This window comes from Bos mutus, chromosome 9, assembly GCF_027580195.1.
Source record: "Bos mutus isolate GX-2022 chromosome 9, NWIPB_WYAK_1.1, whole genome shotgun sequence".
In the NCBI taxonomy this organism is placed as follows: Eukaryota; Metazoa; Chordata; class Mammalia; order Artiodactyla; family Bovidae; genus Bos; species Bos mutus.
In genome coordinates this window covers 67,624,241-67,642,629 of record NC_091625.1, presented here as the reverse complement: position 1 = coordinate 67,642,629, position 18,389 = coordinate 67,624,241, and the positions used below count along the sequence as shown (strand labels likewise).

General features: G+C 37.4%; 1 protein-coding gene across 1 annotated transcript in view; it reads right to left on the bottom strand.

Annotated features, from left to right (window-relative positions):
- LAMA2 (laminin subunit alpha 2) overlaps window positions 1-18,389 on the bottom strand; it is a 707,066-nt gene that overhangs the window by 212,307 nt on the left and 476,370 nt on the right. Inside the window, exons 23-29 of the mRNA XM_070376649.1 lie at window positions 17,178-17,414; window positions 15,780-15,923; window positions 14,911-15,090; window positions 14,614-14,802; window positions 14,397-14,530; window positions 10,663-10,780; window positions 1,955-2,089 (exon numbers count right to left, since the gene is read on the bottom strand). Coding sequence (XP_070232750.1) covers window positions 1,955-2,089; window positions 10,663-10,780; window positions 14,397-14,530; window positions 14,614-14,802; window positions 14,911-15,090; window positions 15,780-15,923; window positions 17,178-17,414 — 1,137 coding nt within the window. The remainder of the gene's footprint in view (window positions 1-1,954; window positions 2,090-10,662; window positions 10,781-14,396; window positions 14,531-14,613; window positions 14,803-14,910; window positions 15,091-15,779; window positions 15,924-17,177; window positions 17,415-18,389) is intronic.

Sequence of the window (18,389 nt, the reverse complement as noted above, 5' to 3'; positions counted from 1 at the left end):
AGGGCATGGGAGTCACAAGGAACGATAAAAGATGTGAATGTCAATGATGAGACTAAAAATGTTGACACTGAAGTATTAAGAAATGAAAAGTGAAGTCACTCAGTCATGTTCAACTCTTTGCAACTCCATGGACTACATAGTCCACGGAATTTTCCAGGGCAGAATAATGGAATGGGTAGCCATTTCCAGTCAAAGGAGAGGATGGTTTACCTTGAGACTATAGAAGCTCTCAGTTCCTGATAATGACAAGTTCTTGGAAAGGCTCGTGGAGTGAGGACAAGACACTAAAGTTAAGGGTGTGGAGGAGTTCATTTTATGGGCATCAGAATCAGTAGGAATTATGACAGAAGTGGTGCTACAGTGAATGGCAATGATGCAAATGAAAAATCTTCCAGGAATGTGGTAGGTGACCTGAGGGTTAGAATGTGGCTTCAACAAGCAGGTACAGTGGGCAAATGAATGGAGACGTGAGATTCAAAGCTGGGGGTTGTTACAGAAGAGAAAAGGGTGATATGAAAGTGGCCCCACCTTCAGGCTCAGGGGAATGAAGAGTGTGAGAAAAAACAGTGGCTTTCACTTGAGAGCATGGCTGGGGAGCAATGTGTTGGGAAACCGCGTTTCACTTTGAGCAAATGAAGAGGAAATCAAGGGAAGAGGGAGATTATGTAGGGATTTTGCTGATTTCTGGTCATGAGTTCCACAAGGCTCCACGGGGGTTTCAGAAGACTAGAAGAGGTGGTGAAGGAATTCAGCAGAGATACCCAGAGCTGTGTGGGATTAGATTTTGGGGGCCCCAAGTGGTGACATGGAAAACTTGAATTTCTCCACAGTCCTGATTGCTCCAGGGATGAGAAAATGGGGTTTTAGCAGGAATATCACAACAATAAAAAAAAAAAAAAAAAAGAGCAATTAAAAATTCTTTAAAAAGTTAAATTATGGGATATCAAATCAAAGACTGTAAAGATTGTAAAGACTAGCAACATAATATGCTCATGATATGTACATTTTTTTAAAAATTCAGGACATAAAACTACACCTATGGTATCATATAAATCTTCTTTATAAGCAAATACATAAAATTGGTGGGAAACACATTAAATATTAAATGTCTATCTTGAATTTTTGATGACTTTTTTCCTTAATACTTTTCTATAATTTATTAATTTCTTACAAAGAGTTTATTTTTAATTATAATCAGAAAAAAAAACCCTTGTGATTCTGCTGCTGCTAAGTCGCTTCAGTCGTGTCTGACTCTGTGCGACCCCATAGATGGCAGCCCACCAGGCTCCCCTGTCCCTGGGATTCTCCAGGCAAGAACACTGGAGTGGGTTGCCATTTCCTTTTCCAATGCATGAAAGTGAAAAGTGAAAGTGAAGTCGTTCAGTCATGTCTGACTCTTCACGACCCGATGGACTGCAGCCTACCAGGCTCCTCCATCCATGGGATTTTCCAGACAGGAGTACTGGAGTGGGGTGCCATTGCCTTCTCCGATTCTGGTACTTGTCTAAGATGCTGTTGGTATTAATATACTATTTCTTGATATGAGCAGTGATTTTTCCAGTTATAATTTTTAAATTATTTTTTAAAATGCATAGCAGTCCATGGGGTTGCTAAGAGTCAGACACGACTGAGCAACTTCACTTTACTTTTCACTTTCATGCATTGGAGAAGGAAATGGCAACCCACTCCAGTATTCTTGCCTGGAGAATCTCAGGGATGGGGGAGCCTGGTGGGCTGCCATCTATGGGGTCGCACAGAGTCGGACACGACTGAAGTGACTTAGCAGCAGCAGCACGATGTCTTTTCTTCAAATATTTCTTACACACACACACTCACACATATATGTATACAATTAAGTTCCCTGCAGGTTAGCTGATCTCTGCACTCAGTTTATGAATATGTGTAAGGAGAAACGAGAACGTGGGCTTTATTCAAGAAAGGCTCAGGTGAATACCTGGCATATGGAGGTTTCAGGGTCACACAGGTTGCTATGTCCATGACACTGACAAGGAACACAGGTTCCCAGGGTTGCTCCAGGGGTGCGGCCACCCGGCTCAGAACGCAGTCGATAAAATCCTGGCGTGCATGTCTGAAAGAAAAAGGAGCCAATTAGGAGAGCCAACTTGGAAAGCTTTCTTTAGCAAAACTTGGGTTCTTCAGTAGTAAAAAAGAAAGATATTTTTCGTCCCATCAGTGGGAAAGGCAACACCACTTACAAACAGTGAATGTCACTTTTGATTTCTAATGTGTATTTCTGCCTGGTCCATCAAGTATACAGGCAGCATCTGTGTTATCAGATGTTAGCAAAGGAAAGTTGTCATTTGCAAATACCACTCAGCCTGAGCAAACTTCACATAGTCTTTTTTCTTGAGGAAGAAGTTTGTTTTTAAATAAAATTGTCATATGGCCTAAAGAGAGAATCCCAGTGTCCTTGACAACCTAAAAGCTGTCTCTACTGTGCTTGATGGGTAGCTAGCAAACGTCCAATGAGACTCAGCAAAAAATTAAATAATAAAAAGTATTGCAGTTGCATTATTTATATAGGTATAATTTAAAGACTATAAAAGTAAGAAATTCAAAATAATAAGAGCTTTACATGTCTTGGGAATATCAGGCCACCAATAAAATGGTGTAGTTTTTTTCATCTTGCAATAAAAATCTGAGGGCAAACAGGAAACTGCTAACAAAGCTGACACATGCAAAATCAAGGCTTCCATCTTCATTCGGGTGTATTATGTAAATTTATCAAGAAACATCACTGGCTCTTTGGAAGAAAGCCCATTGCTCTGAAGAGGAAATGAGAACAGTCCTGTGTTCTGGGCTCAGATCTCTTATTATGCAAAGCTGCTGCATTTATCAGCCATTGTTGATTTATGAGTAAGAGGTAGGAGCTAGTTTTTCAGATTCCACTAAAGATTATGAAGGGATGTTATCCATGTCAACTTTTTTCCATAGGATATCTTGCTCCCACTGATGAGAGAAGTGACTGCTGAATAAGCAGGGGAAAATATTAAATTAAGAACTTCTTTATGCCTTTGCATTCTTTTGGTTCTAGACCAAAAGAACCAAACCAGGGTGGAGTAGGTAGAGGTTCCTTAGAAAAAGAAAACGATCAATAATCTGCACTCTCTTGTTTGTTTTGATTTGGATAACGTGAGAGTACTTCAATTAAGCACTTAAGATTCTCTCTGCTTTTATCTTGGTCTGTAGGAAATTCTAATGAGATATAATAATGTCCTGGATGTGAGCAAGCTGATAGAACCAGGAATAGTATTCAAAATATTTGGAGTCCTATTTATCTTATAGTGGGAGAATCAGATACTTGAATAAGTTTATTCATATTATTCAAAATCAAGGTTCGTTTTTGCTATTGTTACCAAGTAAGGTCTGGAAATTATGGCTCAGGAATTCATTTAAGCATAATTGAGGCAACAATCTAAGGTGTATTTAAAAATGTTACACAGCGTAGGTTGTTCCAACTCTGGTGCATGCTGACTGTAGAATAAAATTGGATTTTTTTTGTATAGATTTCATCCTTGGATACCCATATACTTACTGTTATTTTACTGGTATATTTTCTTGGGGGGGTGTCTTTAAAGATCACACAAACTGAGAGTTCCTAGCTCTATTTTTTAAATCAAACAGAAGTTTAAAACAAGTCTTACAAGAAGAATCACATTAAGAGATGGTCATTTTCATTGAGGAGTCATATGCAATTCAGTGTTATGGACTGAAATCTAAAGGAGCCCTGGCAGGTGAAATTTACTGTAATATACCCAATTTCTCTTATTGCTATGGCTCTTCTCTGGAAAGAGCAGGACAAAGTAGAAAAGCACTCCAGGGGGAGTACAAGTCTGGGCTTCAACTCAAGCTCTATGTGGAAGCTTCTAGGCCTGTCTCTGTGATTCTCAACCCTGGCTGCACACAGAATCGTCTGAGGAGCTTTAAATACTGATACCTGGCTCTGCCCCCAGAGATTCTCATATAATTGGTGGAAAGCTGGGCCAGTGTTGGTTGTAAAACTCACAGGAGGGTCTAATAAGCAGCCAGGATTGAGAATTACTGGCACGCTCCTCGCTCTCTGCTGGAAATGTGTGTCTTTGAAGGGCATACAGACTCTGGCACTGTGACATCAATGAATATAGAAACCTTGATTTTCCAAGTTTGTTTTGCCTGAGGGATACAGGCAAATCACTTGGTGTCATTGAGATGTGGTTTCCTCATCCCACAAATGAGCATATGTATTAACTCAGTTGTTTTCTGAAGTTTCTACAGTTCTAACACTCCAGATTAATTGTGTGTCTTTACAGATCAAATTTCTAAGAGTTAGCAAAAAAAAAAAAACTACTCCACAATACAAGAAAAATTTAAAACACTTTGTAAAGGAATGTAAATGCATTTATTCCTCTTTAATCTCCTACTCTTGTGGATCTTATTTGTACTTTTTTAATCTGTTTTTCACATTGCTGAGGATGCTTTTTAAAATCAGATGTTTTTCTTCTCAGTCAACTAGGGCAAAATTCATGAGAATCATTATGTTTGAGTTGAGAACAAAAGAGGAAAGATAATAGCTACTTTTTAAAGTCCTGTTTAAAAATCCATTCTGGAACAAAATAAAAAAATTATTGAAAGGCAAGTAAATAAACATGGTCCTAATTTTATCCCTTTTTTTCTTAACTCAAACTTTTCCCAAATTCTCTTCTTCTCTTGTGCAGAAATTATTCAGAGCTCAATTTTCTTCTGCTCTCCTTCCATGTTTGTCTTCATAATATGGTATTCCATCAAAATGTTAGAACTGAACTGTACAAAAATGTGGGAGGGAGGAGAAAAGGGAATGTGAGACAAAGGAAGTAGAAAGCCAACATGCTCCAGGTGTGAGGTTACACAACACCCCTCTGTCCTCCTCAGAGTTTAATAAAAATAGACACTTCTGCTGTTGCTAGTAAAAAACACTCTCTCGTATCTTTACATGGGTTTTACAATCAGACAATCCTGGGTTTATTTCCTGTTCTACCACTTACTACAGATGACTTGTACAGATTTTAAATACTGTGGACTGAAGTTTCCTCACCTGGAATGTAAGGGTGTTGCAGAACTTAGTGGCTGACTAGTAATGTATCTGGGGCTTCCCAGGTGGCACTAGTGGTAAAGAACCTGCCTGCCAATGCAGCAGACATAAGAGACGTTGGTTCGATCCTTGGGTTGGGAAGATCCCCTGGAGAAGGACCTGACAACCTACTCCAGTATTCTTGTCTGGAGAATCCAATGGACAGAGAAGCCTAGCAGGCTATAGTCCATAGAGTCACAAAAAGTTGGACATGACTGAAGTGACTTAGCATGCATGCACACATTCATGTATCTAGGTTTTTTGAGCCAGGTTTAAATAGCTGTTCACTGTCTTCTAACTGTGTGATAAAAGGCAGGTTTCCTAACCTGCCTGGGCTTTCATTTCCTCACCCATAAAATGAGAATCACAATACATTCAATGTTGGTGTCAGTATATTAGGGAATGCACGTAACGTTGTGAAGGATACAGTAAGCTCTCAATAAATGGTCAGTTGTGTGTGTGTTTTTTAACAGGGTTGCTGTGAGGATTAAATGAGATGATGTGTGTGTGCAGTGCTTGATTTTTAATAAATCAATGAGTTGTTTCTATTCCAGATAACTTTTTAGTCATTGAGAATATACTAAAAAAAAAAAAAAAAAAGCCAACGGTGATTGTTCTTTACTGCATTGAGAAACACACTTACAACGTATGCCACTTACCCTACCATGTTCCTTAATATTTAATGAATATGAAGAGTCTTTGGGCCTTCCATGTACAATGAAAATGGTAAAGGACATCCCCAGAAGCATGCATGTATAAGAAAAAAAGTCTAGTCTTACTATTTTGTCTTTTGAGTGTTATGAGCTGGTAATAGGTATACATTGAGTATTTAAAAACATATTTTTGGCAGTCACCTGACAGTTTGTGAGAGGTGATCCAGTATATACTAACCATTTAGCCGTGAGTCAGAAGCACTATTAAAACATGAAGGAAGGGGAAAGATGATTAAATGAACAAAACATCACCAAGAGATTATCTGTGAATATCTGATTTCCATGGTCTTATTGCAGAGAACCACATATTCAATGACGAATAGTTTCAGTTTCTGCATGCACCCTAACTTGAGATTAGGTCAGTTGAGAAAACAATGTTAACTGAGGTAATAGTGAGGAGCAGCTTAGGTAAAGTATGGTAATCTAAATGGCTCCCACAACAGCAAAAGTGATAAGGAAATTGTGTTTTTTATTTGATATCTATCTAAAGGTAACCCAGTCTCTACTTCTAATGATAAATTATAAAAAGTAATCATTTCTAGAACTGACATTTTCAATGAACAGGGCTATAGTATTATAATCCTACAGGTAATAGACAATGCTAGGTCCTCACAACTGGCTGTATGGTAACTAACACTTAATTTTGTTTATTTGCAACCACATTTCTGTATAAAAACATGAAATGAGTAGCTTGTAAATGCATATGTCTCTAGAATACCTTACATTTGGTGAAAATATTGTAAAGGAATTGCTTTGTGTATTCACGACCCAAAGCATATGTTACTAGAATGGGATGTATTATTTTAAACCTGTCCTTAGTTCTTGCTTTGATGATGAGATTTTATGCCTGAGTAATTACACTTTAGAATCAAGATGAATTATAAACAAGATGCATAATGGATTAGAGGCAATGGGTTGTGGAGAAAACCTCAGGTACCTTATTATAAGAGATTGGTCTTTATTCTCTAATCTTGCCACTAAAGATATTACTGTAATTATTGTCTGTCCATAGGACTTTAAGTGAAATTCACAGGACATAGGTGAAGCCACCAATGCAGATCATAGTTTGTATGTATGTCTAGTTTTTCTCGATTTTTTTCATATAATATTTGCTTTATTTGTCCTAATTTATATTTTCATATAATGATGGAAATTTACTACAATTAATAGGAAAGTACATTTTAGAATATACTATTTAAAAGCTTGTTGATTATAATAAGATGAGTTTTAACATTTAAAATCTGGAATGGAAGGTGTGTGCATGTGTGTGTGTGTGTGAAAGCAGATTGCATTAAAATCATTTGCTTCTTTGCTAATATTTTTCTTTATAAGGGAAGAGTATTCTTTTAAATAAATGCAGAAAACATAGCTGTAGTGAGTTTCTTTTCGAGATATCTAAAGGTCAATCTTGATTACTTACTCAATATGTTGTATAGAAAAATAATATCGTAGAACCAGAGAATGTTGGAACTACAAAATCCAACCTGTAATTTTATAGATTGGCTAACTATATAATAACTAAGGCCGATAGCAATTAAGGGATTGACCAAGGTCACACAGTGAGACAGCAGTGCAGGCCAACATTCCTTGGGATAAATAAAATTCCACCTTTTGTCTAGAAAAATCTCAAATTCTTTCTTTTATCTTTTTTCATGCTCATTGTAAAGGTAGCATATTCTGTATGTGCCTTTTTCACTGTCTCATTTTTTCACATCTCCACTGTGTGTACATATTGATATTTCACACATATTGGGTTGTGATTTTAAGTACAATAAACATACTTATTGTGCTAAGTCACTCAGTTGAGTCTAACTATTTGTGACCCTATGGTCTGTAGCCCAGCAGGCTCCTCTGTCCATGGAATTTTCCAGGAAAGAATACTGGAGCAGGTTGCCATTTCCTATTCCAGGGATATGGTTACTGGTGTATGTGCAAAAGTATACATGTGTATGAAGGAGTTATGACAATAAGGAGATGGATTATTTGTTCATTCAAATAAATATTGCCATTCAGAGCAGTCACAGAGCTAAAAATTTATTCCAAAAATATTTCACAGATATTTACAGTTATTCTTATGAAATGGTTTTATGACTATGTGAAATTCATATGATGATAGCTAAGTTGAATGGCATTTCAATTTACAATGGAGATTTTATATTTATATTTTCATTTACATTAATCCACATGATGATTGTACAAGTTAAAAAAAAAAACCCAAAGTCCAATAACAAAAAGCCAATGCCCTGTTCATCTGGAGGAGTTAGGCAGGATTCACCCAAACCAAATGCCTTTCTATTTTCATCATACCATGCCACCTCTCAGGAGAGTCATGTTCATTGTTTTAAAGTTGTATTTCACCTGCCTTGCAAACCATACTTAATAGAACTTCTCAAATCCTATTTACAAAAGCTATACAAAATTATAGTCCTTCCTCATTATCTGCCAGGAGATTAGTTCCAGGAGTCTCCATTGATCCTGAAATCTGACTCGGCTCTCTCATATCCATGGATTCAGCATTAGTGGATTTAAGCAACCACAGATGGAATTTTTGATTGCAGTTGGTTGGATCCATGGAATGGAAACTGGTGGAGGGCCTACTGTATATTTACTGAAAAAATTCATACATAAGTGGATCCAGGCAGTTCTAAGTTGTTCAAGGGTCCACTATATTTATAAATAAATACACTGATGTAAACTATTTATTCCAGTAATAATACTATTAACCACATTAACTAATAATGACTCCACCAGGCACTGTGATAAGTGCTTAAGTTCTAGTTCATTTAGTCTTTCTGTGATTCTTGGGCAGTAGATGGGAGAGATGTTAAAAATATCTAACTGGTGTGTGGGGGGGCCATCAACCAATCTAAGAGGAAAGAATTTGTGCTGTAGAGCTGGAGCAAGCTGTGGAGGCCCTGCCTGGGCCAGCCAGTTGCTGCACTGAGGGGTCTGAAGGAGAGGGACCGGGTGTGGTGGCAGTTACTCAGGGTCTTGGGGATTTACCAGCTGAAGCCAAAGCAGGTTTATAAGCTGCACAAGGTCTCAGTCTTAGTATACAATGAAGTAGAGATTCAAACCCAGGCCAGGTTGTCAGCAATTCCACCTTTCCCTAGATCATACCCTGAATCTGCCTGCAATGCAGGAGTACCCAGGAGACCCGGTTTGATTCCTTGGTTGGGAAGATCCACCTGAAGAAGGAGATGGCAACCCACTACAGTGTTCTTGCCTGGAGAATTCCATGAACAGAGGAGCCTGGCAGGCTACAGTTTAGCCTTGTGCAGCTTATAAACCTGCTTTGGCTTCAGCTGGTAAATCCCCAAGACCCTAGTAACTGCCTCCACACTCGGTCCCTCTCCGTCAGACCCCTCAGTGCAGCAACTGGCTGGCCTGGGAGGGGCCTCCATGGCTTGCTCCAGCTCTATAGCACAAATTCTTTCTTCTTAGATTGGTTTATAGGGTTGCAAAGAGCTGGATGTGACTGAAGTGACTTCAGTTCAGTCACAGTGTGCCAGACTTCCCTGTCCTCCACCAACTCCAAGAGCTTCCTCAAACTCATGTCCATCAAGTTGGTGATACCATCCAACCATCTCATCCTCTGTCATCTCCTTCTCCTCCTGCCTTCAATCTTTCCCAGCATCAGAGTCTTTTCCAAGGAGTCAGTTCTTTGCATCAGGTGGCCAAAGTACTGGAGTTTCAGCTTCAGCATCAGTCCTTCCAATGAATATTCAGAACTGATTTCCTTTAGGATTGACTGGTTGCATCTCCTTGCAGTCCAAGGGACTCTCAAGAGTCTTCTCCAGCACCACAGTTCAAAAGCATCAATTCTTCAGCACTCAGCTTTCTTTGTAGTCCAACTCTCGCATCCATACACGACTACTGGAAAAACTGTAGCTTTGACTAGATGGACCTTTGTTGGCAAAGTAATGTCTCTGCTTTTTAAAATGCTGTCTAGGTTGGTGATAGCTTTTCATCCAAGGAGCAAGAGTCTTTTAATTTCATGGAAGTGACTTAGTACAGCACTATTAAGATTTAATATTTTTAACAGTTAAATTGGTTCAGTTGGTAAAGAATTGGCCTACAATGCAGGAGAGCCAGGTTCCATCTCTGAGTCAGGAAGACCCTCTGGAGAGGACACGGCAGCCCACTCCAGTATTCTTGCCTGGGAAATCTCATGGACAAAGGAGCATGGTGGGCTATAGTCCATTGGCAGAGTTGAACACGACTTAGCAGCTAAACCACCACCACAAAGTAAAGATCTAGAAAATTCACCGGTTCTGAAGATAGTCAAAGGAATACCTCAGAAAGTAACAAATGCAGTTTTAAAAATACAATGACTGAAGGAGAGTGGCACTGCTGGAACAGTGCCAGCTATATGTCCTTCTGAGAAGCCTATATTAAAGGGAAAAGTCTGATATTTATTGCCTAAGTTCTGACATACTGTATTTTAAAACAATCTCTCAAATTCTCTCAAATCCCAATATAATCTTATCTCATAATCACTGAAGTTTCAATGTCTCTCACTGTTCATAAAAAAGTGCCAAGAAAACAGATCAGATGCAGTAAGTGGGCCTTAAGAAAACATTATTTCCTGTTTCATATTTTTACAAATCTTTTAATTTTTATTAAATATTTCCCTTGAGTCATGAGTCCAACTTCTAGCAAACAATAACATCATCTTCTTCTTACTGCAATCACATACTATGAGTGGAAGATCAAATAAAGTAGGTTGAAGGTATGCTTGAAAGTAAAACCGACTGCATTAAAGGTGGTCCTGGGAGTATTTCCATTCAGCTGGTTAAGTAAGTCGCCCGGGCTTAAGCAGGTTAGTTGGAGCCAGCTTACCTCACAGGACAAGCCAGAATAGCCTGGGGGACAATCACATTTTTCTATCAAGTGAGCTGGAGGAGTCACTGCTGTGATGCGTCCTGGTTCAGCTACCTCCATTGAGATTTCAGAAATCCTGGAAACAGTGAGCAAATACTTAGATGGCAGTACCAGTAAATTAAGCTTACCTAGCAAATACTCAATCCTGCAAGAAGGGTCTTCCCAAGGTTTTGTTAACAACCACAAACTCATTCTATTGTTTTGGAGCTGCTAAATTTTAGGGGCTCCATGTTCCACATCTTACTCCTGCATTTTTGCTTCCTCAAAGGGTGAGATTCCACATTAGCAAAATATTCACATAAATCATAAAGTGTTTGGGAAATTAGATGTCTGATGTCCTGTTGAGAAGTTATTATAAAGAGTTTTCCCTCCGCTTCTAAAAATGTGAGTGGCTTCAGGTAGACATGGCCAATTAATTAGATATTTTCATTCTTTCAAAGAGACAACTCAAGGTCATTCTCTGTTGGCAAATCTCCGGTCATTACTAGTGAAATTGCTTTTACTTTGCAACTGGTCCCAATTTCTTGCTCTTGAATCTCTGAACATTCTTTCAAGAACTTTAGAAAACCACCTAGAAAACAATGCTTGAGCATAATACAGTAATATTGATCTCTTTCTGAAGATAAAGAACCTCTCAAATTAGTCTTTCCTTCAACTAACTTAATCCACATTTCCTATTGGTGGAAAGGTCCTTGTAATTGAAAAAAATTATTCACAGTGAAAATACTGATACCTTTTGCAGTAATTTGAAATTATACATTAAAAATATATGCAGTCCATAAACTCAGACTATTTCATGACTGACTAACTGGTAACATGAAATGTTCTGCAAATAAACTTTTAAATGAGACAATGAATAGTTTTGCTTCAATAAAAGGCACCTCTAAAAGCTTAAGGAGCTTGAATCATAAACTTTATAACAAGCATAGGTAGGTTTTATTGGTACTGAATTATGAATGCACATTCTGATTTGGCTCCTATTGTAATCTGGGATCTGAAGACCAGCCAGCCTTTATGAAACACATGTTCAGTTAAAATTCAGATTTCATTCTCCTCTTCTTGTAGATGCACAGCATTTGTGATATGTAAATAAGCCACTCCCCTCCTTTAAGGAGGACTCTGCATTCTCTGGAGTAAGAAGGTAACCTGGTGTTTGTTGAGAAATCATCTCTGCTGTTATCTCACGGTATTCTATAACCTGAGGAGTTACTAGCATCATCTTCCCTTCTCTGGCACATACACACACACAACAGACTAGTGAGTATTTAAAAATCAAATGGAACCTGAATGGTGTTAGCAATAGACATTTCTGCAACACGTTATCTTTTTTTTCCCCTGGGGAATGAGAGACTGACTGTTTTGCCTGAATCAGGGAATTAGCCAAATTCAGACTTCTATGTAAATGAATACTAAAAAACAAAGTTGTTAAGATCTTCAAATAAATTTTTGTAGGAGAGTACAAAAGCAAAGAAAAAAGGAAATTTCAGCGTTAACATGTACAAAGTTGGAATCTCAAATCACATGTATAAAAAACTCTTTGCTTCTGAGACTTTCTAAATTTGTAACTGAATAAAGAAGTGGGGTTCTGTCTTAACTATGTTGAGAGGAAGACTCAAACATATTTCTGATCTTTGTCAAAATTCTTTGTCTTACAAAATCAAGTGCTGATCCACTGTTTATTTGTTTTTATCGTTACTAGGTGTTCACTCTAGTTTTTATTGACTCTAGAAAAAGTGAAGTATTTACTTATTTTAGTGTTTTTTAAAAAGGAAATCCTAAGCCAAAGGATATTATCTAGTGAGGTATATGAAATAAAGTGATAAGAGAAAGGGACTTATGGGAAAAAGCAGTCTTAAGGTGCAGAAAGGTGGGATCAGTGTGAGAGGTGAAAAAAGCATGATGAAAAATGCAGGACAACATCATTTCTAACAGATCTACTAACAAAATATTCTGTGTGCTAGCAAACTTTTTTTATTAAGCAGGGAACAATTTTCAAAATAACATATTTGCACACTCACAAGGTTACTTGCTTTCTTCTACAACATGTGAACCTGTTTGGCTTCTGTCACCTAATTTATATTTTTTATTCTAAAATAATTAACAATATAATTGACAAGATATTTTGGTTCATGCTTTTTAAAATTATTTCATGGAAAGAATCTCCTGCTTGGGATTGACATATACACATTTTTATATTTAAAGTATCAATAGATAACCAACAAAGATCTACGATTAAAAAAAAGAATATCCTGTCAGAAATAAGAAATATGAAAAAGAAATCAAAGCAATACAGACTTGAAAGTGAATTTTGGTCCTTGATTTGGTCTCTACTTCTGGTATAATCAGAAGAGCAATATGGATCTTCTGCAATAAAGAAAGGATTTTCTGCCACATGCTTAATAATGGAAACATTTGAAACATGGTATTTTTAGATTCATTGATTTGTCAAATGAGAGGGTTCATAATTTTCTCTTGCTTTCCTGCACTGATCTACTATTTTGTTACATAAGATTATTTTTAAACATCTATTGATTTCATATTCTTATAATAGAGACACTAACACGCCAGAGAAACTGAGACTATGTGTATAATCTCAACTTTCTGCCTCCACAGTAAACATTTAGCTACATCTGTACAGTTCCTCATTCTATCTCATTAGATAAGTTTTCGTTATACTTGAGGCACATGACCTCAAGTAAACGTGTACTCACGATGTTGAAGTACCACAACTTCTCCATTATTTATTTTCTCTTTATTCTATCATTTTTATGTATATCTTGCTGCTAATTCTTCCCCCTCCCCGGTCCCATGGTATATAAACATGCTTACTTGTCTCTCAGATTAAACAATCAGCCCTTGACCTTTGACATTACCTCTTTCTTCCCTTTTACAATTTTATTCACAGAAAACAATAGTCTCCACTCATAATATTAGATTCATTGTGTCCCATTCATTCCTCAAAACTTTGAGGCTCTTACTGCCCTAGAACTTCACTAAAACTGGTATTGTAATTGTTACTGGTGATTCTAACTTTCAAAGAGCTTCATTTTAATTGTCCTCTTTGGGTCATTAAAAGACCATACCCACACCTTTATAGTATCCTCATCCTTTGGCTTTCATGACAGTCATTTTTGCTCTTCTTCTGTGTACTTTCTTATTCAATGTGATCCCCAGTCTTTTCACATCATAAGGCAGAGGGAAGATGGCTATATCATATTACACATTGGAGTGAACAGGTGCGAATGGCAGAGGGAAGATGGCTATATCGTATTACACACTGGAGTGTGTAATGCATATGGTTGGAAGAGACAGGACCAACTTGGCCCTGCCCAGTTCCCCTGAGGGTTGAAGGAGGACACTTTCTCAGCAATCTCACAACGTATTTATAGCCCAGCAGCAAACTCTCTCTACCTTGCAGGACATCTTCTCCTGAATTTTTGCTTAGCATCTGAAATTCACCATGTTGAGGATCAGTTCAATATCTGCACCCTTAATCTTGCTTCTGGTTCTGTGTCTCTTGTTGGGGAAATGGTGGTGATAACTCACACCAGGTGACCTGGATGTCATTCTTGACTAGTCTTCTATCATCACACTAGCAACCCAACTTCTAAATCTTTCTTGTCTGACATCTCACTGATCTTTCTTATAGACTCGAGAAGAAGAAACTAACTTGGATATTTATTATAGTTTACCTGCTTTGTCTCATGATATTTCCATATGTAGCCTTGATAAGAATATAATGGATATCATATAGTACATCCAGGAAGTCTTCACGGGTCACAGTTCTGCTGATTCGAGGATCATCACCATAATATTTCCATTCTTTCTGTTAACGAGAAAAGAAACCACTGTGAAGAAACTCAGTGCAAATGCATTGGCAACATGGCACCCAACACCTAACCACCTTACCTCTGTCATTTCAATTTCATGCCTAGTCAATTGGCCAATCAGAGGAGCAGCCATATGCCTGATGATAATCCTTGCATGAGCAGGAGTTCCACCTCGAATGATAACTTGTGGGTTGTATGTAGAGAAACCTGTCTCTTCCCTAGCCTCAAAATAGATGGTGTACCTGAGTTTACCGCCATAGGCCATCAACTGACAAAATAAAATGAGAAATGATGAGTTAGATAAATCTCCGAATAGCCTTATTCTAAAAACATGTTTCATTTTGCTCTCATGTGACTTCAACATTCTTGTCCTTACCTTCTTTCCTTCAAATTGTTCTGGAAGTTTCCAATAAAAAGGTTCCAAATGGAGCTCTTGTCTCACCAGATCCATGTGTGCAACGATCTCCGGATGCTGAAAAATGATGCCTTTTGTAGTTGTGTGCTGCAGGGCCTCATCCACCAGTGGCAGGATGGTCTGCTCAGGCTTCAGCGTTACCTGTGTGGGGTAAAAACACAGCAGGGTGTTAAGTGTAAGTCTTTGGAGGCCTCCTCTAAAAGGACTGTGTGTCTATCTGTGGCCCTGTCCCCATATGATGAAGTGTTCTCATGAGAAACATAACTCATGGGCAATGAAGACAGGAGAGGCGATAAACCCTTTGGACTTGTTTGCCTAGGGAAATCTACAACATCTGTGCAACTGGTCTTTCACACTAACAAAAAGCAGAGTTGAAAAGTAGGAAGGGTTAAAGGAAAATTAAGGTTAAAAATGAACATTTTTCCATCCTAACGAGTGACAATTCTCTAAGGCTGGTTGGAATAAATGAGCAACCAGTTCAGATTTTCACTACATGAGCACACATCTACTTTCTTGCTCTAATGCTCTCACTCTGCAGAAGGCAGCTTCTTCCCATCCCCAGACATAACATTTCCCTTATAATGTTTTCCTTGCTCACTTGGCATCTATTTCCTTATCCACAGTAAGTGAATACTTTTAAAGAAAGAATAAAAAAGGTGTCTACTCCAATCATCTAATGGCACATGGCCCCTCTACCAGTTCTAAATGAGCACAGGGGAAAAGGTTACTTAAACGTTTTGCCATTTCCTCCTGTCCCTTGGTGCCTGGCTAAAAGACACCAGCAGGAACTAACGTTATACCATTACATGGCTCAGCAGGTCCTTACTCACCCACGTACGGATCAGTCCTTTTGCTTCAGAGCACTGAGTAGTGGCACCAAAGCAATAGCAGCTGCTGCAGCCAAGTGGGTTCTTGGCCTCAAGTCCGAATTTGCCAGGCCGGCACCTGTCACAGTGGATCCCTTCCACATTCACCTGAAGAAAGAGGAGAGTTCTTCAGAGTCCATATGGGGAAGTTGTGAGAGAAATAAACTCAAGAATAAATAACAGGAGAATGTTTTAAAGAAAATGAAACAAAAAATAAATAAAAGAACACTGAATATTAAATTCACATCTCAAATAGCAGAGTAGATAATCTCTTTGTTAGCATGTCATTGGTCTAAAAAAACACTTTATTTATAACTACATACATTATTAAGAATATTGTATATTATTTTCTTTTACATTTAAGCAGCACATTTCCTACTATTCCACTGTGAGGATTATGAAAGAGTCATTAGAATTTTGAAAGTGAAATGAAATTCCACTGATTCCCAAACTTTGATGTGATGCAAAGTTGTGAAAAGCAAGAAAGATGTTAAAATATAGATTCATATAGTTATTTTGGAATGCTGAATATACACACATATAGCATGTATTAAATATAATATATAACCATAATATGTAATAATGCACCATCATACTTTTTGTTTTGTCTAGGACTTTTAATGGCAGAAGCTTCCATTTTCCTAAATTCTCAAGACTCTTCACAACCCCTCCAGATTTCACATTCCTGTTTCCTTGGACCCTCTTTGCATAGACTTTTCTTGAAAATATACTAATGCTTCTGACCCAGTCTTTACTGCATTTATCCTGGGATTGATTTTCCAGAAATATCTTAGGGGGAAAAAATCCTTCTTATCATTTTTAATCAACTGTTTTTCTACATCATTTAGCAGTATTAATGAGGGCTGGAATTTGCATACAGTCACTGTTTGTAATGTCAGTGTTTATACTTGAAGAAATTTTACTGAACTTCCACAGCAGTAAATATATTTTTCAGTGTACAGTGATTGTGGGTTAATTTGAAGAGTAATTTTTTTTTTAAATAAACTTTATCATTTAGCTGTGGTTTTCTCTAGTGATGCTTAAGAGAACTGACTTCTTTTCCCTTCCAGATTATTCTTGTTTAAGAAAAGTAAATACGTAAAAAGAAACTAAACTTTACTTTCGAAAATACATCATTCATTTGAGCTAGGGAAAAAAAAAATTGGGTTCTGGTTGAAAATAAGTTCTTAAAAAGCAGTGCTTATCTGTATATCAGGAAAAGTCTCTGCGTCTGGCAATGAATTTTCGTATGTCCTTCTTTTCAGCTTAATGATGCAGGAATAAATAACTGAAGTTAAAACAGCAATGCACATAGAACTGAGTAAGGTTTTTTTTTCCTTCCTAAATTTCAGCAGCGCATACCTTACAAGTACACTGCCCAGTCTGATCGATGCAGGAGCATTTTTTAGTCTCTAAATCACAGGTTGAGTCATCAGTCCCTGACAGGAAGCAGTCACAGGGACTGCAGTGAGGGTAGTTCCAGTGACCTCGAGTGCACTCTGTACATTTTGCACCAGAGAATTTTGGATGACACTTGCACTGGCCCGTGTTTAGATCGCACTGGAAATCCAAGGAGCCTACTGAGCTGCAGTTACAAGCCTACAGAGGAGATGAAAATAGCAACAATTAATACCATTTCACAGGCAATATCTTTAAATTTTAATTCTAATGCTTCTATGCTTCCATTAAGTACATATTAATCATGTGTCTGTTATATGCTTTGTACTGTTCTAGCTGAGTCGCTTGGGAAACACTGGTGAACATAATGCTAAAATTGCTTCCTGCACTTACTAAAATATATGAGTGTCCAGAAACCATAAAGCTATTGAATAAGAAAGAAACTGCATTTTCTCTCTTTGTGGTGAGGAGGAGTTAGGTATAGATTTTCTTCAAACACCTCTTGTTTCAAAGAGTGAACTTCTGACAAAGCCATTTTACCTTATCATTTCCTTTTTACAGCATTTAGTGTTTAGAGACATATATTACAGTTTAATCAAGGGAAAGAATATATAAATATAACACAATGGAATAAGCATGATATAATAGGCGAAGTGCAAAATCCTATGAGAGTATACAAAAAGTACCAAACCAGATGTGGGGAAGCCAGGAAGAATTTAGAGGAAAAATGATACTAGGGTTTTTTTTTAGAGTTAAGTTTTGCAGACAGGCCCAATTTGAAGTGTCTTACCAGTAACCTTTTTTTCTTCTTCCTAGATATACTAGATATATATATATATATCTAGTATATATATATAGATATTCCTAGATATATTCTCATAATTTACATAATATGATATCTTGTTAGAAATTTATACAAGTTTGAGTCTTTTAAAAAATTAATTTACTGGAATATGGTGAACTCTTTCAGTTTGAGAATACAATTGTTTTTTAATTCAGTACTATTTCTTCAACTTTGTTTTTGATTTTTACTTCTGTTCTAATTTATCAATTTTCTTCTTCAGAATCACCTGTAATTCTTGAAGTACATAATTTCTATCTGTCAAATCTATAATTTACTAATGTCTTCTGTAGTCATCTCCCTATTTGCCTCTCAAATTTGTTCTCCATTTTGTC